Raw genomic sequence first — 22,384 nt, forward strand, 5'->3', positions numbered from 1 at the left:
AAGGGCTGACAATAGCAGGACACGGGGAAATGGTTTTAAGTTGAAAGAGGGAAGATTTAGGTTGGATGTCAGGGGGAAGTTCTTCACTAGGAGAGTGGTGAGGCCCTGGAACAGGCTGCACAGGGAGGTTGTGGATGCCCCGTCCTTGGAGGTGTTCAAGGCCAGGTTGGACGGGGCCATGGGCAACCTGATCTAGTAAAGGTGTATGTTTGGTGGCCCTGCCAGGCAGGGGGTTGGAACTACATGATCCTTGAGGTCCCTTCCAACCCGGGGCATTCTGTGATTCTGTGACTTTGGGAAGGCATCTTTAATCCGGGGCTGTAGTTCTGTTGTTGATCTGTGTGTTGAGGTGGTTGATGTAGGTCATTAATTACAGCTGGCTGATTAAGACCTGCAGCTGAGTGGAAGGAATGTGGGCTCTTAGTCAGGTGAATATACATCGTGCATCTCCATCCCCAGCACAGGAACGGAACCGTTCGGCCCGACTCGCTGTTTCGTGGGACCCCGACCCCCCAGCGGGAGGCGGGCTCCAGGCTCGGGCCTTCCGCGCATGCGCACTGCTGCTGCCACCGAGGCGTGGCTGGAGGACCCCCCTCACCCCGCCGCCATTTTTGCCCCCTCTGCCGGCGGCGGCGCTACAGCGTTACCAGCCCCAGAGCCGGCCCAGGAGGGAGGCGGCCGGAGCCAAGATGGCGGCGCGTGTGCTGCTGAGGTGGAGCCCGGCGGGAGCGGGCGCGGGGCCGCGTCTCCCGTCAGGCGGCGGCCTGACCCTCAGGTGAGCATTGAGGGGGGCGAGGCGGGCGGGAGAGGGCGGCCCAGGGAGAAGGGGGAGGCGGGGGAGGGAGCAGCCGCCGCCCGCTCGGATCCCACTGCCACACACGCTCGGCCTCCCCTCTCCCGTCTGGAAATGGCGCCCCTCTGTCGCTGAAGGGCCGCAGCCGGGCCCGCCGCCTCATGTAGGGCGGGGAGTGCGGCCATGGGGCGTCCCTCAAGGTCACGGGCAGCGAGGCCGGACCCCTCCCCCGAGTCCGCCCAGGGGTGGGGATCGCGTCAGGAGCGCGGCCAGCGCCGCGTCGGGCCCTCGGGGTTAGAATGGGCAGCACCTCTGTGTGTCCTCCACACATCCTCGGGGTTACAATGGGCAGCAATGCCCGTGGGGTTAACGCTGCCAGCAGCTTGTTGAAGCAGGTGCACACAGTGTTGTACTTATTGAGTTCCGAATCAGCTTTGACGTCTGTTTAGCAAATTAAAAAGTGCCTGTTACAGACAAGTTGTTTTTCTTTCTCTTGCAGGCAGACATTGATTACTACTGAATCTATATATTTCACCTGATACCTCCCACTCTACCCACTTTATATTGTATGCTAACGCAAAAGGCAGATGGAAATGTCCTCAGCAGCATTGTTAATTTAATATGACCAAGTTATTCATTGTTCTCCTCTTATGGTCTCAGCCCAATCTTTGTAGCAAGAAATCTGAGCCTTTAGATAACATTTGCAGGACAAGCATTGGCTAGCAAAGTTAAGCAGTGCCTTAAAAGGTTGCATGAAAACTCTTTAATAAGCATCATTCCTAGAAAATAAGAAGTTGTGAGCCGTGATGGTAATTCCCTATAGTGTGTACATTCCCTATAGTGTGTACATATTCATTCTGAGCATTCTGGCTCTTCTTGAGGTGACTATGGGCACAGGTGGCCCAGGCAGGTGAGCTGGCAGTCAGCTTAGTGCATTTTGGTTTGTGGGTGTCCAGATGGACACCAGTAGTGTATCTCAAGGGATATGGTGGTGAAAATTAAGGCTGTAGACACTCAGTGTGTCTCGTCTGAGATGCTGTTTTAATCAACTTCAGCAGTTACCATACTTTATTGTAAGTAAAGTAAACATTTAGATGGCTAGTTGTGGTATATTAGTCCTTGTTGATACGGAACTTTATAGTTCCTGAGTAAATGATTGCATAATCATCTGTAATACTTGTTTTATTCCTCATAGAAGAGCGTTCTGAATGGGAGAATATACCAGTAGTGTACAGGATGATAGAACAGGCACTGCAGGGCTGAAATGGAGTCGTACCTCCTGGAGCCCAGTTCTGTGTCTAGTAGGTGTGTTGTCACCTGTGCCTCTCTCCTCCCTCAGTTGAGATCAAACCTCTCCTCCTGTACCACCCTCTTCTGGCAACAGCTGTATTGACTGGACAGGAATGTGCTTGTATGTTTGTTTAGGGCTGAATAGACCCCTGTGTTCAATAAATAAGACAAAATACCAATTACTTCTTAGCATCAAAATTTGTCTTGGCTGTGGTTGTTTTGGTTCTTACTATTTCTTTGCTCTGAAATACTTCTCAGTTCATCTGTTCTGCTTCCACAGGGTATCCCAGTTCATTAGGTTTTCAGATGTTGATTGTTGAGGAGTGCTGCTGGTGCGAATTCCTTCTGTGTAATACAGACAATTGTGTTCTTTGAGATTTATTTTTTTTTCCACCAAAAGAAGTTGATATTTTCTTCTATTTTTTTCTTTTCCTTTGAGGAATTGTCAGAAAGTTTTGATACTGGAAGAAAGCTTTGTATCTGAAGATCGAAACCTGGCATCTGGATCTCATAGTCAGTGGTGCAGGGTATTAAGTTGACTTCTGAGATAGAAAATGGTTTAAATTTCCACCTGGGCTGCTGGTTCCTTAGTACTTCAGATAAATAGTTTAATATTTCAGCAGAAACTCTATATCATAAAGGGGTGGACTGAAGGAAGTGCTTCCTTTGAGTAAGAAGAAAAAGCATTCAAGCTTGGGGCATAAAGATTCAGTTAAATACCATAGATGTGTCACTTAACTTTTCCTTTCCAGGGCTGTATTTAAGCATACATAGGAACATATGGCACTTATTTACACTGTACAAATCTTTCCTTATGCCACTTCTTGCTCTTTTTCATTCCCGTCTGTATACATCAAGACAGACCTTGGGCAAATACACTTAATTAAAAAGAATATAAAAAGACAACAAAAGCAGCCACCTACCCATTTCTTGCATTGCTTACAAAGAATGAGAGCAGAGAGAGCGTGGTTAAGTGTTCAGCTCTGTATCACATAAAATGGTTTGTGAGGAGGTAAATCCCAGTGTGAAAAGAGCTGCCTTTACCTTGCTGCCAAGTGGCTCAGTGGAAAGACTGAGGGACAGAGCTGGGTGTAACTGTTATAATTTTGTTTGTATTATACTTGATTGTGCCCGTCTTCCCTGCGTTGTGGGCATTTTCAAGACGTGCTCAGTGACAGTGTAATGTACTTGTTAATATGTAGGGGGATGGTATCTTCAGCTAGCAGACCTCGTGAAGACAGTTGGTTAAAATCGCTATTTGTTCGCAAAGTCGATCCAAGGAAAGATGCTCACTCCAACCTTCTAGCCAAAAGAGAGACCAGCAGTCTGTATAAACTACAGAGTGAGTGATATTCTTATGTTTAACGTTACCGTTTCTTTGTTCCATTCCTGCATTTCTCATCTAATGTTGTTGTTTCAGTTCACAATGTAAAACCAGAATGCCTAGAGGCCTACAACAAGCTTTGGTAAGTGTGTGTGTTATGTTTTCACTTTTTAGACACGTTGATTTGACCACAAATGTTCTAAAAATTAGCAAATGCAAAAAATATTAGTGGGGAGGTGGGCAGATTCTGCTTTTGGGGTATGATGGTAAATAGATGTTGTTATTCTTGGAGAAAGATGGCAAAAGGTAGTTGACTCAGATCACCCCTTACTTTTGGAAGTGTCATTTCCTAATCTGCAGTTTAGGGTGATGCCTTTTGTGCAAACACAGGAGAAATTTGTTGGAATAGCTTCCTTCCCACCCTTAGCTTTACAACTGCAATTAGATCCCTCTATGCTAGTATGCCTCCCAACTCCTGCTTCCATGTAGGATCTTGTTGGATGGGGTTATTGTCTTCATACAGAATAGAAAGGGAGAGATCACTGGTAAGTAAAGCTGCATGCTAGTGTTAAAGTATGGTTTGGTGGAGATTTTGAAAATGCAGGGTTTGATTATTTTTTTTTCCTGTGTTCCTTCTATGAAGTTACGTTACTGAGATTACTCTTAAAGAGCTACACAAGTCTTTGGATAGGATCTGCGTGTTGGGGTGATAACCTCCAGAGAGAGCAGTGCTCTTATCAGTTATCCTGTCACAGCTCTCTCAAGCAACATTTAAAACTGAAGAACCACATTACAGAAGTGTTAGCCCTGTCCTGCATAGATGATGACTCCATTGGAGCCAGAACAGTTGCATTTTTAAGGACCTGTGTGTTTAATTTGGAAGTGTAGTAAAACTCCCATGTTTGGAAGCATCAGGGTTTCCCACTGTCCTTGATCATGTTGTCATTGAAATAAAACGCTCTCAGTACAATGGTAGCCTACTGCAACCAGTTATTTTAACAGTGGTGTATTGACTGGGACACCAGTAGGGCTAGAGTGAGGAAGTTCACGCCTCCTTATTTATGTCCTCAACTCTATTAGGAGTTCTTTGTCCATCATAGCCTAACTTAGCCATGTTAAGCTTTGAGTGGGTCTAGGTAACCCAAACCTGTTTTCCTTCTTATACAATTGAATAAATCTGCTAGAATAACTTTGTAACAGAAGGTATTTTTAACCTTTTTGTTTAGAAAATACATACACAGAGAGGCATGAGTAGCATTCAGCCACCTTCCTGTTTAAAAGCTTAATATAAACAAGTCTGCTACATGAGGCAGAGAATGACTTCTCTGTGTATCTCGTGAGCTACCTAGATGTAGCATGGAAGCAGAGGCTTTTCAAGGAGAGAAATGATAGCAGAGAAGGAAACTACTGATAGCAGCCAGGTGAAGTGCCTGGGGTTAGATTTATTCTTTCCAAACTAAAGATAGTTAAAGTATCCCAGGGAAGGAGAAAACTTGAGAAGGGAGTAATTAAGAAATGGAGGAACTTCTGAAATTCCCTCCCCCTAAATTAAGCATGAACAAGTAAATTCCTGATAAGGATTAGTCATCATGTGTTCGTAAGGAAAGAACATAACGAAGGCAATTAGGAGAACACTTTGTGAATCACTGTGGTTAAGGATCCCCTTCTGAAGAGGTAGTAAGTTATTTTTAAAAGGAACGAGATGGTTTTCAAGTCTATGAATGACAACCTACTGTGTCTTATTTTTAATTTAATTTGGAAAAATACCTTTAATGATTATTGTGGTAATAGTTTAATGTTCCTGCTTAATGCTGCCACTCAGGATCTCATTATACTTTGAAAAAACAAACTGATAGTGACTGAAAACATCATTGGAAAGTCTCCTATTGTATAAATTCCACCATAATGAGAAATATTGAAATATAAATCGGTAATGAAGTTTTCTGTGGGTCATCAAGAAAGTCAGTGGTAGAACCAAGAGGAAAACTTGTTCTGACTGTCAGGACAAGACCAGCCTACTTCCTATTTACTTCCTATTATTTGATATCTTGCAGAAGTAGTGCCTGTTTGCTGCAGAGTAAGAGCAGTAATTATTCAGGGGAGAATATTAAAAGGCAAAATTCTACCAGCCCTATAGGCATTCATCAATATACAGTGCAGTGAAAGCTGACTTAACCAAGTTAGCTCTCAGGAAAACTTGATTTCCTGATGTTAATGTAAGCCACCTTTTAAAGTTTGAAAAAGCTTTATTGATACTGGAAATGGTCAAACAGAAATTCGGTGTTAGACGTACCTTTAAGGCAGTTTCACCATTTGCTTCAATGATGAGTTGCCTCAAACTAGATCTGCTTTCTGAAGCCAAAGAGAAAGCAGTAAGGCAGCGTGGCATTGAGCACAGTCTTCATTTGATCAATCAAAATACTTGTTTTTATTCATTCAGCTCAGTAACTATTAATAATATTATATTGGTAAAGAAGAAAGTCTGTCCTTTTCTACTGTTTTGTATTGTGTTGATAAAGATAACATTTTCCTAAAGCAGAATCACCCATGTAGCTAGGCTGTGCTTTCTGTAAGTGAGACATCCTGATGTTTATTTTCCTAAAGTGTTGGGTGACGTAGGTGATATCACATAATTCATTGCATCCAGAGTGTTCTACCATGGTGTGCATTTGTCATACAGTGTAAGAAATAATAACGCTCACCTTATTTTTGTGTAGAGCTGTAGTTATCTTTCCCCTTGCATAGCAGATTCTTGTATTTCAGCTTTCTCTTCTGAAATGTAGAGCTTGTGAATTTTCATACCATAATGATAAACGTGTGGTGATTTGTTATACATATCAACTGTAGCCTCCCTGAAGGAAATGCAACATAGTGTCTGTATTCCTTGTTTTCAAGTCAAGAGGTGCTGCCAAAGATTCATGAAGAAAAACACTACCCATGTGCACTGGTGGGGACTTGGAACACGTGGTACGGAGAGCAAGATCAGGCTGGTAGGAGATAGAAGTACAACAGAATGTAAAACCATACAAGTGAAACGTGTGCTTGGCAGGTTTCTTCTCTTTAAATCATCTCTGTTGATAGTAAACCTTTAGCAATGTATACAGTGAGGATGTGTGTGCATCGGTTATCAGTAGTCATATTAACATTTGCAGTGCTTGCTTTTTTTGTCTTGTTGAGTTTGACAGTGAAGCTTTTAATTCCTAAAGTTTGTTTTCTCGTTAATACTTTCCTGTTTTCCAGGTGGTAGATTAACAATTGGAGAAACCCTGGTCAAATTTGCTCCTGTAATATTTTGCAGGCACGGATTGTGTTCCTGAATACTTAAGCCAGAGGCAAAGGCTTACAAACACAGAGTTGTATTGGCTTATAAGCCAAAAAAAAAAAGAAATAAAAAGCTTTACTCAGACTTTCATACCGCAACTGCTATATGATAATGAAATGCAAATCATACATGCCATCTGAAAAAAGGATTGCATTGTAAACTCACAATAATCTAAATCTTTACTGGGGGTTTTCTGTTCATGTTCTTATAAGGATACCACCTAACAATGCAGATTGAAAATACATTGAACTAGAAAGCACTGAAGAGCTGCTACAGAGGTAACTGCAAAGAGGCATGTGCAGAAAGAAAACCTGAACAATTTCCTGGGCTCTGGGAAAAGGAAAGAATGGGAAACCACACATACAAAGTGGTGTGCCAATGCTTGTTTTGTGGTAGGAGCTCTGTGGTTAGAGCTGTGCTAGTGTCAGTGTCACTGCCTTCTAATCCAAAAGCCCTGTGCAGAGCAGGGTGGTTGGAACTAGATGATCTTCCAACCCAAGCTGTTCCGCGTTTCAGTGTTTCAATACACACAGTAATTTTCCCTGCATTCACAGCATATTGGAATATTGACACTGCACAAATGTGAGGAAATAACTGTAGATAAAGCAAACAATATCTGAGAAAGAATTCTTGAAAGTTGAAGGGAAAGTGGGCAGTAATTGAAATGAAAAACGCTTAGCCAAATCTCATTCATTGTTTTTGTAATGTATTAACACAGACTATATCTGTAATTGCATCCACAGCTTGGCTTGAAAATGTTATTGCAACAGTTTTGGCAGAATAATAAAGCAGATTATGGGGTTTTTTTTCTTGTTCAGTACTTTGCCCAGGCTGTGTTAATACTGTCTGGATATATCAAATTTGCCCTGGGGATTAGGCAATAGAAGCAGGCATACTGGATGAATTTGCTGTTGTAGTGAAGTGCTTTATACATTAGTCTCGAGTTCACTCTCCTGGAAAAGGCTCAGGACTTCTGTATAGAAGAGCAAATTGCTTTTCTGCCTCTCTGAGTTGAAATATTGTTGCCTTGCTTTATTAAGTTCTTGTAAGTAAATCTCATTAGGATTTATTAGAGACATTTAGTAGGCCTTATTAAAGAGAGAATACTTTGAAAAGACTGTCAAATGCAAACACCTGTTCTGAAATTATGTTTTTATGGGGAAAATCCTAGCAAAAGTGTAGCAATTGTAGCACATTTAGATAAATTCTGGTATGCATTTTTAATTTAACCTTTATTACAGCAATAACAAGTGCATCATTTTTTGTGTGTCCTGCTGAAAGTTTCTTATGCTCTTTTTGCTTGAGTAACTCACTAAGCTAAAAAGACTACTGTTCCCTTGCTCTTAGATGAAATAGTTTTAAAACATCTTTGTGAATTAAGTCAGCCTCTTAATTGAATCTCATTTTAAATTACAGTCCTGTAAAGCCATCACACTTTACTAGCATGGCAACAAAACCTCCTTTTAGAAATCTTCCTCTCATTCTAAACTGTAAAGTTTTTGAATGAATGCTTTCCAAAAAGCAGATGAGTCTGTTAAAGTGTTCAAAGTGTAGTGTTTTCTTTAATGAAAATCTTGTTTGAAGCTGTTCCACGACTGTATAATTCTGCTGTATGAAAAGCATTTTGTACTGTGATATTCCATAAGTTTTGCGGTTTGCACACAACATCCATGAAAATACTTCCTTTCTCTGTTTCAGTTCATCTGTGGAGGTATGAGGGAGGCTACCCAGCTCTCAATGAGGTCATGAATAAACTCCGTCAAAATAAGGTAAAACTCCTGGATTTTGCTACAGATGGTTAAAGAAAAGAAATGTGGAATAGAGTAAAACAGTGCACATTTGGACACCTGCTTTTACTTACCACTTTCTGTGCAAGCTTAGAAACAGATTGGAAGAAATTCAGGTTCAGAAATATTGAATCTTAATGTTAGAGTTTCTCAGATGCTCTATAAAAGTGCCAGCTGAAGTTTTCAAAGGTGCCAGGGGAATTTGGATGCCTTTGCAGTTTAAAGGATTTCAGTATCCAAAATCTCAGTACAGTATTGAATAATCCAAACCACTGGAGGGGATATACTCTGGGGTTTTTTTTTTGTTGTTGAAACATAAAATACAGTCTGACAATGACCACATTGTTTTTTAAGGAGTTCACAGAGTTTCGCAAAGAAAGAGGTAACATGCTTCTGTCTCGCAAGAACCAATTACTGTTGGAATTCAGCTTCTGGAATGAACCTGTTCCCAGAGCGGGGCCGAATATTTATGAACTGAGATCCTATCAACTTAGAGTAAGTTTCTTTTCTTTTTTTTTTTATTTTTTAAGCTATATGATGTCATAAAATGTTCAAAGAGTGTTTATATAATGCGGATGGAAAACAGACCTCGTCTTAAAAACCTGGTTCTTATCAGAGCTGATGGCTGAGTTACTGTTGCTTTCAAAGTGTGGGGTCCAAAATGAAGGCAGGCTCCAACGAGATACTGATGTCTCCTATGTAGGGCTGGAAATCCTATGTTTAACTTGAGGGAAAACTTCTGGAAAATGACTAAGAACTAATACAGTAAGTAAACTGAGTAATTATAAATGATTATAATGTGCTTATCACTTGCAGGAAGTGGTTTTATTATTAGTGCTTTCCATATGTAAATGTGCGTATCATCAAAATACTGCAGTTTTCCTTAAGCTACAATCTTAACAGTCTGTTTTGTTCTTGTAGCCTGGAACTATGATTGAGTGGGGAAATTACTGGTAAGTACTGCCTTAGCACTTTAGTTTTTGTCTTTGAGAGATGTGTGTTTAAAAGTTATGAAGTGGAAGTGACAGAATGGTACTGAAGCATTTCAGGCACCAGTTAATGGTCTGCTTCTGTTCTCAGGCAACTTGTAAAATAGTTCTGTGACCCTCAGTTTATCCTTTGAGGAAAGGAAAAGGAATTCTGTGTGCAAACAACACTGTGGGCCGAGTGGTTTGGTTTTCTTTTACATAAGCCTTTTAGTTTGATATCATACAGCAAAAATAACTTATTTTGAGTAGAAAGCACTGATCTTTGAAGGATGCTGCTCACTCCTTAAGAGGGTGTTCTTCCAACAGTGTCAGCACCAGTAGAAGCTGACTTATTTTTCTTCCAGGTTTTCTAAATCTTGACTCTTAATCTTTAAAAGTCAAGTTGCTTCTTGAAAACCTATTGAGCAGCACATTTGTATTCTAATATATAGGTTAAAAACATTTGAGATAGCATCCTCTTGAGCTTATGCTTTGAATTTTGACTTGTTCAGCATTAATGTAAGTTTCTTTCAGTTCACACTCATTAAGTTCATGCAGTTCTTGTGGTTGACAGTTGACTGTCTTGGAGTATTTTCAGTTATTTTGACAAATGTGAGGACTTGGATTTTTTAGGTAAGCCAGATCTGTGGTAAATGAGTGTGACAGAGGTGATATGACAGAAGTCCGAGGTTTTAGTTAGAGAGCTGTATACTGTTCAAGTAGTTGTCGTCATAATAGATCTAATCTTGTAGACAGTGATTAATGCTCAGTGATGAAACCACAGGCCTCAAATTTTAACACATTCTAACAAGATGTAGGTATCTTTTAACTACTTAGTGTTAGAAATCAATGGGTTTGTTTTTTTTCCCCCTATTTTTAATTTATAAAATATACAGAAAATGCTGTTTAATGTTTGGGGTTCTGTTCACATCTTTCTTTTCAATTATCATTCATTTGCTACCAGATCTGCTGTTTTTAAAGACTCCTCCTCTCTTCTGTAGGGCCCGTGCAATTCGGTTCCGACAAGATAACAACGAAGCAGTTGGAGGTTTTTTCTCACAAATTGGACAGCTGTATATGGTTCATCACCTTTGGGGTAAACTTGTTTATGTTTACTGTTTTTTTTTCTCACTCAGTCAGTCCCTAACAGACTGTTGACTTTGCCCAGGGGACAAGGTTGTTTAAAAAGTCAGAGGAATGTCTTAATGGGATTTTTCTTTTACATTGGCTCTATTGAGTTTCTATATTTTTGCGCAGACAACTTCATTTGTGAAAGAAACAAGCAGGACTGAACATTTTATACTTTGTCTTGTTTCTCTCAAGTTTCTTAAGGGTTTTTCTTATCTACTTGTTTGCTTTCAATAATATAAGAAAGAAAACTCAGATCCTGCCATCTCTTTTTTCTGTCCCCATCCATGCTGAAGTCAGATTTTTACAGCTTAGTTTCAAGAACCACACTTGAGAGAAGGCAAGCAGTACAGTGTTGTGGCTTACTCCACCTGTTAGTTTCTGCTGATGTTTAGGTTCCTTCTACTCTGGGATTACTTTACCTTAAAGAAACTCAGTGTCTAATGTTTATTTTAGAAAATATGCAGTATTAACTTTAAATCTTGACAATTCAGAATATTGTATTCCAACTTTAAAAATGTGATTCCCCACCACCCATGTAGAACTCTGTTACGTTATCTCTCTTATCAATCTTAAGACATTTCCCCCCCATCACATTTAGGCTTCCTCATGCTGCCCCTGATAACCTTTATTGCATTTAAAAACTACCATAAGTACACTGGTTAGTTTAGGGGCCTTTTCTGTTACAGCAATGCTCACAGTCAGGTGAATGCTTTGCTGATGTCTGTTTACCAACCACCACCCAAAACACTCCAACCATGCAGTACTTACATTTGCAGAGTACATTTCGCTCTCTTCCCCAGTTCCTTCTATTTGCATTGGTTTGAGAGTGTTCCTTTTTGTGGAGAACATCTTAATTTGTAGCCTCCTAACAAAACACTAGAATACTTTTAAGGGAGCTGTACATATACAGAAGCAAAAGGAGTTACTTATAAGCTTTGTGCTTGCTGTTGTCTCTTGCCAGCTTACAAAGATCTCCAGACCAGAGAAGATATAAGGAATGCTGCGTGGCATAAACCTGGCTGGGATGAGCTAGTCTATTACACAGGTAACATATTAACTTGTTTGGAATGCTGGAGGCAGACTTTTCTGCAGGTCATCAATTTCATTCTTCATTACATTGTTCATTGTAAAGTTTTACATCTCTATGTTGTGTGTGTTCAGTTTTGCTGCTCTAAGGAGGGACATTTCACTGAGCTGTAAAGGGAGTTTTGCAATTGATTGTACAAAGTTTTGAAGGCCTTGCATAATTGCTAAAAAAAATTCTGTTGTTAATTGTAACTTTTCATTTCAAATACCTCCATGGGAGAGGAGCAGATTTCTGTAAATTCTTAAGTTGTGTCCAACAATCTAGGAAGCCAGCAATAAAATGTATCTGTATATTAAATTATTACCTCTAATATTTCACTTGAGTACCGGGACCTTGTTAAATACGTTCCTTTGAGATGGAAAGTTAGACTTTAGAACTGATACCTGGAGATTGCTCAGATCAAATCTTTGATTATAGCTTTCATTATAGAACTCAGAAGTTTGCTGAAAATGTCAGATTTTATTCCATGAGCTTTGTTTCAAAGCAAATATACCAGAAAAAAATGTAAGATATCTTTTGTCTTCAAAGGTGCAGACAAATTATATGGAAAAAAAAAAATCACTAGTTTCTCAAAATGGCTGTGCTTCAGTTATGGGACTGTTGGTGGTTACTGATGATTTGGCATACGTGAGCTGGGGAATAATGTGAAGACAGTAGTATCTGTTGAAACTGAGCATGCAGAACTGTTGATGGGTCTCTGTTAGTGAAATTAAACCCCATCTCATTTTTTCTTTTCAGTGCCCCTTATTCAGGAAATGGAGTCCAGAATCATGATACCATTGAAGATTTCTCCACTTCAGTAAAGTCATTGATTTACTTGTGCCTACATAGATAAAGTGACAAGTATTTGTCTTAATTATTTTATGGTATACGTTGTATATCATAGTCAAAAATATAAAAGTACTGTATTGAGCTTATAAAGGAGACCTCTTTTCTTCAGAATCTAATGACCTTTTGCTCCGGGGATTGTACCACAAAAAAAAGGAAATGCAGGACTGTAGCTAAAAGGTTGGTTAATTGTAAAGAAACTCCTCAGGTTAAGTATGGCATTTGGTATTTAATATCTCCTAGATAGAAAATGCCTGGTGTTCACAACAGCAATAGAATGGAGTGTTATAGTTGCTGTGGCCTTTGTGTAGCATTTATATTGACATTGCAGATTGCAAAAATGAATGGGGAAGTTCTGAAAGCAGGAGCTTTGAAACCCTTGGGCAGCTCACCTAACTTTCTAGCAGGGCCGAAATCATTAAGTAGCTCTAAATTTAAGAATAGACGATTATTAATTGAGGATATTATTATCTGTCAGGTGATAGCTTATGGACAGAGAATAGGGCATTCCGTTTCACAAGGATGTTGAAGCTTGTTGAAACTTAACTACACATTTTTCTAGATATCAACATCTGGAATTAATTTTGTGAAATTGTTTGGAGCCTTTTTTAAGAAATATGTCCCACTGTTTTCAAAGAGATACTGACATGACATGATTGTCTGAACATTCTGCAGAGAATCAGTTTCAGCAAAATACATTTATTTCTAGATATAACTCTAGGAAAAGGGGTTTTATTTAATAAGCAGTCATGCCTTCAGACATATGCTTGGTCAGATGTTTCACTAACTGTACTGTAGGTACTTAAGAATTAATGTGTGAAACTGGCGCATGTTGAGTCAATAGGATTGGCATAGAGCAGTGTACCATTATGTCCAGTTCTATTTTGGTTTCACTTTTAGACTAGAAAATATCAACACTTAGTGTCTGCGATGATGTGAACATCCTGTAAGTGACAATAATGTTCTTTCTTCAAAGTGGCTACAAGAATCAGTGTAACATAGAGAATGTACAAATCAGTTACTGAATGTCCAATTTGTACATTTTAGCGAGTTTCAGGAGAAACATCAGTCAATAAAATCCTTTTAATTTTCGCACATTACTGGCACCGTATACCTATTGCACCATCTGTCGTTTCTCTCATCTTGCAGTGTTTCTGATGAACACTTCCAATAATTGCACAGAACGTTTCAGCTTTGCACGTCAGCGTCACTTCCAGTATCACTTCTGTGTCAGGAACAGTATTTCCCAGTATTCAGCTCTACTTCTCCAAAGTCAATTTACAATATTGCCATTATATGCCATTTTCTTAGCTGTTCTAAATGCTGATAAATACAAAACATTTCTCTTTTCCATTTTCTCCATAAGTTCTGCATACTTTTTCAGTTCTAATTTCTTCCTTTTTCTCATGTAAAACACACTACACTCTTACCTTCCTAGACAGAATCAACATTTAATCTGATTCTTGTTTGGTTTTGTATTTGCTTCCTGTGTGTGTTGTCAACTGATGATGGGATTTTACTGGGTAAACTGTACTGTATTAGCTAAAAGTTCTCAGCTTGGCATAGTTAATGTGCCACGTACATCACTTCAGCTGTTCCTTCTTGTAAATGAATTATGTGATCAGTGCTATCATTTGGGACTTTTCCAGACTTCTGGAGCTACTTTTAACTACCAAAAAAAAGAGAGAACGTCACTTTGCCGTTCTTGTTATTTCTCCCAATATCCTCTCCTTGCTTCTTGTTTCTAGAGGATTCACCAGGTAATCTAACCCTCATAACCAGCCATCTCAGTGCCAGAAAAAGAATGAGAAACATCATAGCACCGTAATGAAGACACAAACCTAGTAAGGTAACAAATTGTTCTTAAAAAGTCCCCTCATGAAAGTTGAAGATACTGCTAAAAGTAACTCTGTCTCATGAATAATCACATTGAAATAAAACGTTTTATATGAAGCAATATACTTTCCTATAGCTCTTAGTCAGGAGACACACTTGAAGACCAAATGGTTATCTGCCTCATAACACAATACTCTCTAGCTCTAATGTGATGAGTTGTGTTCAAGTAAACCAGTAGCTTGGGTGTAATACTGAGAGTTCCCTTGTGCTGCTTCATTCTCTCTTATTTTTAAGTTTTTCAGTATTTTACAGACAAAAGCTGCTCACTAAATTAACTAATCCTTCCGGTGCTTCCTTCTCTAGGAGGGTAGTGCCTGCTGCTGGCCCAATGGAGGGGGTGTTACTTTCTTCTAAACAGTCAGACCTAAAGAACTCTTGTGAAATCATTGGCATGATGCCGTGTTTCCATAGCAGTCACACTGGCAGAAGGTACTGTTGTGAATGTTAACAGCTCCGTGGCACAGAGCCCTGTGTACCGCTGTCTCTCTGACTGTGGTGTTAGTGGAATTACTTATACTTGAAGCTTGTCATAATGTTTGTAGGATTAGGGCCTCTAACTGTAGCCAAGTAGCAAAGTGTTTTTAATTCAGTAGAAAACTGCAACAAACAGAAGCACTTTTTTGCTTCATAGCTGTACAATTGTATAGAAATGAGCCGAATGAGAGCTGAAGGAGTTTACGCTTGTTCTACCCATGCACTCTTGCCTAAACAAAAGAGTGATTGTAAATGGGCTGCCCTTGGAGCTGGCTGAGATTCTTCTCAGGAAGAATTCAAAAGAGATTATGTTTAATGCTCCCAGAAGAGATCTAGTGACAGTGTTTCATGGAGATGTTTAAACTGTATACAAATACCCAGTATAACTGTAGGTATCCATCTGTTTCTGTTTGGTTTTTGTGTTACTGTTTTTTAATCATTCTACTTTCCTAGTGTTGAAATACTGTTTGTAACTTACTGCCTTTTCTTTTAACCAAAAGCATGAGATGGCATTACTGAGAGCTGTTGTTCATCACTCTCCATGGCTCTATTTCTCCCATTTTCACACTTACCTTTTCTGATGACGTAGCAAAATGGGCAGAACAAGTATTTGTTTTAATTGCTGATGATGCTTAAATAATTGGAAAGGATCACTTCACCTTGATTTAATCGTATTAAATTAAGAAAACTTTGTGCAAGTTGTGCAAACCTGGTGCTTATCTTGTGAGACACTGAGCTTCTGGAAGGTAAGCACGTCACTTTTTAATCTTCCTATCTATAAAATGTTCATTGGGATGGAAGAGGTAAGCATAAGAGTTACAGCACTCAGACTGATCTTCATTTTCAGGTTTGTTTGTAAGCGCACAGAACATATGAGCTTACATAGAGGGTTTTGTCCCCAGGACAAGTCCTGTCATATCAGCCCATCTTTCTCCTGTGATGTTATTATGTGGATGCAAGTGGAGGACGTATCTTTCATTTTGCCATTAGTAAAGCTTTTACATTACCTCAGATGAGATTCTTATAAGTCAGGGAAATAAATGTACCATTATGTGTCAGCAGTGCTGGTTAAAAAGACGCACTCACAAGAGATATCAGGGATTTGCTGACAAAAAAAAAAAGCACAGTTTATCGAGTAAGTTTTGCATAAGGTCTTACTTGGATCAGACGCTGTAGCAATAGAAGAGAAACTCTTAAGAAACAAGGGTTCATTAGCTGAAACCTCAGAGAAATACTTGTTTAGAACAGGTTGGACTTCTGGCACAAACAGTTTGAGGGTGGTTGATCCCCACTTGAGGCAGAGACCGGATAAGTTTCCCACTGTTTTCTTAATCAGTAGACAGTTTGTAAAGACAGGTGAGTCAGCTTCCATCCAGTTATAGGTTGACAGAGAAGAGATCGTTAAATAAATAAAACACTTGAGTAAACAGTGTTACCATCTGACAAAACCACAATTTCAGAGTTTGCTTGTAAGTGTTTTAATGAGGTATGTGAAGCATCAATTGCCTTAAAATACACTTCTGTGGACTATTGATGAATATTGCATAAACCTTGGATTTGCATGCATCTCATGTCTTTTTAGGTTGAGTAACAGTGATGTTGAGTAATAGATGACAGCTCAGGTTCTCCTGTAACCATGTTTTAATGAAATCAGAGTTGTATAGGTAGGAAATATTACTGAATGTTCACTGCTTAACGTAGTTTGGAGATTCTTTGGAATGGAAACTATTTACCTCTTAGATTATGTTATTGTTGATAAGACAAACTTCTCTTGGTAGCCACCTTGTTTTTCTTTTGCTGCCCCACCTAGATAGAGATATTTGCTTCAGTGGTTTTGCAGCAGTAGGTACCTAACATTAACCAGGTACCAATCCATTACAGTGTTATTAACTTATTGATACTTACCTTGGGTCTTCACTGCTCAGTGAATAATCAACTGACCTTTCCACTTTGGAGAAGATGTTTTCAAAAGTTCTTAATATTTTCATTACGAATTATTTTATAAACATGGTGCCATTTGCAACAGGTGTTTCATGTAAGAGAAGTACCCAACGCTCAGAATCATTAGAAAATCCAGAACACAATTTTGCAAACAAATATATGTTTAATTGCATTTTATAATTGTCTTACAGCTGTTAAATATATTATTTTACTGTATAATTTATTGCTCTTCCAGTTCTTTAAGCAGTTCATCAAAATGAGTAATGTACCATTTGGCTTTCTCCTTTACTTGCTTTCTGATTACATTTCCTCCAAATCCAATGAAGCAGTCCTTCAAAACACAAAGAACAGGCACATATATTACTGCAGTCCTGTTTAAGCTATGGAGCATTTCAGCAATTAAATTTGTTTATAAGATTGTCTTTTAAAATTACAGTGTTCTTCCCCACCTCTTCCTCTATTTTACTTGGCACGTTCATTTCCATATTTATGAACAGGAACTTCATTAACATCTAATTTCATGCCACTTTGGTTATTAGAGTTTTGTTCTAACAGCAAAGGTGTGCCTCAATACCTTGTAACTTCCAGACTGTTCAGATATGAGATTTATACTGAGAATCTGATACGGCTGTGATGCAACATAGAGCCTTACTATGCAAGAATGAGTTAACAGCTGAACGTGCATGCAGCATCTCACAGTTATCCCTATTCTGTTTATCTTAACTCTGTTTACCTCATTTGATAGATACCAAAAGTAAACATTAACCACAATTTCAATCATTAACCACGAACAGTCACCGTTTCTAGATTTTAGAAAACAAACTGCGGTGAAAATAATGTTTAAAATTTCCACTGCTGCTTTTTTGCATTCGGGTAGAAAATATTAAGCAAATAGTAAGCTCTTTTGATCACGCATATATTTAATGCTAATCCGCAGTATCCCTTAAAGTTTGTTTCTGTGCATTACGATATCTGCCCCTAACACTGGCAAACCAGAGGCACTGGGGTATTTTTTTTGTAGAGTGAGGTGCCTGAGATGAGACATAATTAGAATCTCTCATCTCTGAAATGACCACTTATAAAAGCTGTTGTTCTAGTTTGTTATTTTTATTCTGTCCCTGAGATAGGGCTGTCTTCAAAGGTGTCGTCACTCTGCAGTGAGATGAACCCTGTTGCTAGGCTGGTATCAAGTAAACTCTGCATCAGATCTGTGTCAGATCTTCATGCTTAGCACAATATCAGTGTTCAGAAGTGGAATCTTGATAGTAATAGAACCTCTATTGGTTCTATTACAGGTATGGGGCCTGGTGTGGAGGCAACCGCTCTGTCAGTGTAGATGGGAAAGGCAGACATCATATCAGCTTGATTTGCGACAAGGTGCAAGGCTTTATGCAGTTCTGGACAAAGCCAGCACCCTGGAACATTTGCTGAGTTTCAGATGAGAGAAACCAGCCACTGCACGATGCAGCTTTTCTAGAGGAAACTGCCTGCACTGATCCCTGAAGTGCTGCAGCTCTTGAAGTCCTAGAGGGAATTTAAGCTGCACTTTTAATACTTACAGCAGGAGGACAGGCTTCCATGTCTGTAGCTCCATCTCCAATCATAACTACTTTCTTAAAGTGGAACTGTTCTTTCAGATGAGTGATAACCTTTCCTTTCCCCCCTGATTCAGCTGTTGGTTGTGTTTCATCAAATCCTGCGTATTCTCCTAGAACAGAAGAAGGATGAGTGAGACACATAGCATATTTTCATGTCAGTGCTGAAAGAATGCCTATGGTGTTTTCTTCAGAATACAGCTAATTACATGCAGTCCTGTAAGCCTCACAATCTCAGCATCCCAAAGAAGTAATCAGAAGGTAAGCAGAAAAATTAGTATTGTACCTAAGTCTTCAGTGGGCTATGAGCAGAAATGGTAAGACAAAAGTAGAAACCCTGTAAGGTAGTGTGTCAAATCCATTCCCAGTTATTCTGGTCTAAGCATTTGAAAAGCAGCATGCAGTAGGATGTATAAACAGCGTATAAAACTCTTAAGAACCAACCTCACTAACCACTGTTCTGCTTGATTACACTAGCTTAAAGTCCAGAGCAGCTGTACTAAAGTTAAGTTTGTTGGTCACCATACATACCTCAAAGTCACTGAAAGTGAAGTTTGCTTCTGAAAGCAGGTAAGTGTAAAAAGATCTTTAAACTTGAAAGAGTGAGAGAGAATGAAATTCTGCTGTCAGCAACTGTAAAGCTTTTTAACTTTGGCGCAAGTTGCGATTTAGAAGTGACTACTGCTCTATTTCATGTATCTGAGTAATGACTTAAACTCGTGTTTTGGGGGGAAGTCTTGTAATTGGAGACAGACATGGTCTTGGAGCTGGCTGGATTGGTAACAGGGTAGTTTAGTCTGAACAATATCTGTAGCACAATATCTGGCAGTATATTTCTGAACACACAAAAAAAACGGCACTGATTAATAGAGGACATAGCTGTTAGGGGAATCTCACCATTAAAGTAAAACTTCAGCCTGTTTGCAAAAACGTTTGCTGTTGGAATGTTCAGCTGTAAGGCCACGTGCTCCACGATGCTCTGAAAACCCCCAGAGACCAGGAAGACCTGTACCCCTCGTTGATGAAGCCTGTTCACCAGCTCCCTGGGAAGAAAGTAAGTCACCGAGCATGAGTGTCAGGCAGCATCTAGGTGTGTAAAAGGATACCCAGAAAACCAAATTATATCTTTAGTTCTAAACAAGGCTATACAGTTTACTTATGGTGTGTGCTGCTTTCCAGCTCCATCCTAATCTTCTCCTAGAAATTTTTCCATATTTTCTTTGCAAGTTTGTGCTGGAAAAGAGCTGAGTAAAACCATCTTGTCTAGAGGCAAACAGGTATTTAGTTGCTCAGAAACAGCCACTGCCTAGAAATGTTTCCTTTACACTTCCATACTGGAAAGCCAAGTGAAGGCTTGTAAGAGACTGCATAGAGAGGGAGGAAGAAAGGGAAGGAGTGAAAAGGAAAATCATGTGATTCTAAACACGCAGAAACAGTGTTCCCTTTGTGGCTGCATCTAGCTATGCCTTCTACAGAGAAAGCTGAGCCTATGATTCCTTTTAAGGAGAAAATAAAAGCACAATGTTGTCTTAAAACTAATGTATGTGCCAAAGAGAATTTAGATTTACAGCTATGGCAAGAATTCACAATAAAGGAAACAATCTAAATAGCAAGAAAAACCTTTCCAGTTGAATTAGTTAATGTTTATTCTAAACCCAAAGTTGAATATAAGTAAGTATTTTATAGGTTAGGTTATTTCAGTTTTTTTTACCGTATTCCTGGTGTTAGCTGAGGTGGATTGTCAGATATTAACTTCTGCACTTGTTCATAGGAGGGCCGTATGAGTCCTAGTCGTGCTGTTAAAGCTGCCTTGAATGTCACAGTGCCACCCATAGCTCTGCGGGTCCTGAATTGAGATCCAAACAAAACAGATCAGTGATACTTAACAAGTTGAGGTTTCTCCCAAGGACTGTTAGTTTATTATCATTGGTTCTAATTATACCATGCTACCTATGTTGTAGAGGACAAGATTGGTACACTGAAAAGGTTGGTTGTAATCACTGGTGGAAGTGATCAGATTCTTTTAAGAACCAGTGGCACAAAGGAGAACTGAATCTCTCTGTGAGTGCAGTGTGAACCATTGGAAACACTGTCCCTAAGCTGCCAGCTGACTGAAGTCTCTGAAATTAACAGGACTTTTGCTGCAGGTTTCAGTGGAGCCATCGGCCTCAAAGAGGTGAAGAGGGCCGTCCCCCCTCCTCCGTCTCACAGTCAGGTTCTGCTAGTGCTTAGCCAGGTTTAACAATGAGACCTTATGATGCTACGTCAAAGAAATGTACTTCAGAAAATTTATTTTAGTATAGTCTTATCAAGTGGCTTCGCAATTTTAAAAAGTAGAGTTATTATGCTCAGCCTCATCCATGCTTACTTTTTACTGCTGTTCATGTGAAGTAAACAGCAAATATACGTACATCTCTGCAACAGCATCTCCAACTCCACAGAACTTCGCAAGCTCATCGATGCCTTCTTCCCTGATGACTGTACTGTCCACATCAAAGCATACTGCGTCAGCATTGCGGAAGATTTCTTTCATCTCCAAAAGAGACGCCATCCTTTTAGGAACCTTCTTACTGTAAGAAGATAAGATACATTCTTTCTGTGAGTCACAGTACAGGACTCCGTCTTGAGCCATTGGAGCGACTGGTCTGGTCGTGGTGAGAAGGGTCGAGCACAGCCTCCTAGCCAGCTTTTATCAAGGTGTGAGCAGTGGTGGAGGTCTGGCTCGGCTGCTGATTTGCTCTCTGTTGTTGCTGCCTACTGATGTTCAATTTACGTTATAGGTGGGCCGTGGAGCTGTGCACAGCTGCTGATTTGTTCTTGGTAGGTTCAGCCCATTGATACTCATTACGGGTTCAAGGCTGTAGTACTTGGCATTTGCTGAACCATCAGACTGCCAACTACTGTGCATGACTCAAAATTCTCTCATCTTGCCTCAGCTACTCAAATACATCTTGATTTCTTATCAGATCCCATGTGCCCCTTAAACAGATCAGTGAGTGGTAGTCCCTAAATCATTAAGATTACAATCCTTTTCTGTCTTGATTACTATAATGTGGGTTGAATTAAGTTCCCAAAGCCCACAGCCACTTTTTTCAATAACAATACCTGGCAGAAATTTACTTTCTACCTTTTTACATCTGTTCACTTGAAGATGCTGAGCACTTCTGCAGATGAGAAGCTCAAGATGTTAATTGGATTTTCTTTCTCAACCCTACCAATCTTGTGCCAATGCTAAGCATCAGTGCTGTTTCCTGAAGTGACTTCTGTGTGCCTACTATGAGGTCACAGCTCAATAGCTAACGGTCAAAGCAACAAATAGAAGCCTTTGCATTTATTCCCACTAGGCCTGGTTGTAGATGATGGACTTTTTCCTGCCATAAGGCAGAAGTGGTTGTCTAAGTGCTTTGGGTTGTTCAGACTGAAAGCTGCTGTTCAATCTGCACTGTTATCGCTGGGCTAACTCCTAAAGGTTTCATTTCTATTAAGTTCTTAGATGCACAAGTCAGCATCAGAACAACTCTGCTTAACTAAGGACCAATGCATTAACTACTGCTTAGAAACCTGGGATCAAACAGAGCTAACTGCAGTCTCAGTTCCTCGTTGAAAGGTAAAATAAAAGGCTGTGTTATTGAAGCAACCAAACCTAAAGAGTGAAACCTGTTGTGTAAAGAACCATATTTGTAAGTTAATCTCTGTTTACCAGGTAGATATCAATGTTAAATATGAAAAAGCAAGAAACAAAAGACAGCGAGTCATGTGACAGATAGAAGGCAAAGCCATGAAACAGGACTACTTAAGGTCTTCTAGCTATTCTTGCGTTTTGTGGTCTGCCGTTCTGTGATTCCGTGATATGATTCTATGACCCTGGCTCTGATAACCAAAATGGGTTCATAACATTTGCACAAGACTGCCAAGGTGACACTGTTTCTTCCCTAATGTTCCTGTTTT

The 22,384-nt window shown here is 39.7% G+C and overlaps 3 protein-coding genes across 5 annotated transcripts in view; 1 reads left to right on the forward strand and 2 right to left on the reverse strand.

Moving 5' to 3' along the window:
* Positions 1–11,570, reverse strand: part of LOC107322443 (merlin-like) — a 34,298-nt gene extending 22,728 nt beyond the window's left edge. For both annotated transcript variants that reach the window (XM_015880484.2, XM_015880483.2), the window contains exon 1: positions 11,384–11,570. The gene's annotated coding sequence lies outside the window, so the exon portion shown is untranslated. The remainder of the gene's footprint in view (positions 1–11,383) is intronic.
* On the forward strand, positions 586–13,630 carry NIPSNAP2 (nipsnap homolog 2). 2 transcript variants are annotated; one of them, XM_015880487.2, is made up of 10 exons: positions 586–775; positions 3,286–3,425; positions 3,504–3,549; positions 6,303–6,397; positions 8,428–8,498; positions 8,871–9,011; positions 9,438–9,469; positions 10,486–10,580; positions 11,577–11,660; positions 12,441–13,630. In XM_015880487.2, the coding sequence occupies exons 1-10, from the start codon at positions 690–692 to the stop codon at positions 12,503–12,505; spliced, it is 855 nt and encodes a 284-aa protein (XP_015735973.1). In that variant the 5' UTR covers positions 586–689; the 3' UTR covers positions 12,506–13,630. The 2 variants fall into 2 exon arrangements, with proteins under 2 accessions (XP_015735973.1, XP_032304267.1); XM_032448376.1 differs by lacking the exon at positions 586–775 and adding an exon at positions 2,560–2,596.
* A 3,359-nt stretch (positions 13,631–16,989) lies between these two features.
* Positions 16,990–21,166, reverse strand: PSPH (phosphoserine phosphatase). Its single transcript, XM_015880492.2, has 5 exons — positions 20,848–21,166; positions 20,148–20,282; positions 19,334–19,479; positions 18,401–18,549; positions 16,990–17,172 (listed from the first exon to the last, which is right to left on the reverse strand). Exons 1-5 carry the CDS (start codon positions 21,066–21,068, stop codon positions 17,062–17,064), a joined length of 762 nt encoding a protein of 253 aa, XP_015735978.1. The 5' UTR covers positions 21,069–21,166; the 3' UTR covers positions 16,990–17,061.
* Between the last annotated feature and the right edge of the window lie 1,218 nt (positions 21,167–22,384).

The sequence above is a fragment of the Coturnix japonica genome, chromosome 19, assembly GCF_001577835.2.
Source record: "Coturnix japonica isolate 7356 chromosome 19, Coturnix japonica 2.1, whole genome shotgun sequence".
In the NCBI taxonomy this organism is placed as follows: Eukaryota; Metazoa; Chordata; class Aves; order Galliformes; family Phasianidae; genus Coturnix; species Coturnix japonica.

What these genes read in the sequence shown, in the direction of transcription:
- NIPSNAP2 (XM_015880487.2), top strand. Translation starts at nt 690, where the DNA reads ATGGCGGCGCGTGTGCTGCTGAGGTGGAGCCCGGCGGGAGCGGGCGCG. An exon ending in GGCGGCGGCCTGACCCTCAG is followed by an intron (nt 776 to 3,285) that starts GTGAGCATTGAG and finishes GTTAATATGTAG; the next exon opens with GGGGATGGTATCTTCAGCTA. An exon ending in CAGTCTGTATAAACTACAGA is followed by an intron (nt 3,426 to 3,503) that starts GTGAGTGATATT and finishes TTGTTGTTTCAG; the next exon opens with TTCACAATGTAAAACCAGAA.
- PSPH (XM_015880492.2), bottom strand. Translation starts at nt 21,068, where the DNA reads ATGGCTCAAGACGGAGTCCTGTACTGTGACTCACAGAAAGAATGTATC. An exon ending in GGAGATGCTGTTGCAGAGAT is followed by an intron (nt 20,283 to 20,847) that starts GTACGTATATTT and finishes ATCTCAATTCAG; the next exon opens with GACCCGCAGAGCTATGGGTG. An exon ending in GCTGAAGTTTTACTTTAATG is followed by an intron (nt 18,550 to 19,333) that starts GTGAGATTCCCC and finishes CTTCTGTTCTAG; the next exon opens with GAGAATACGCAGGATTTGAT.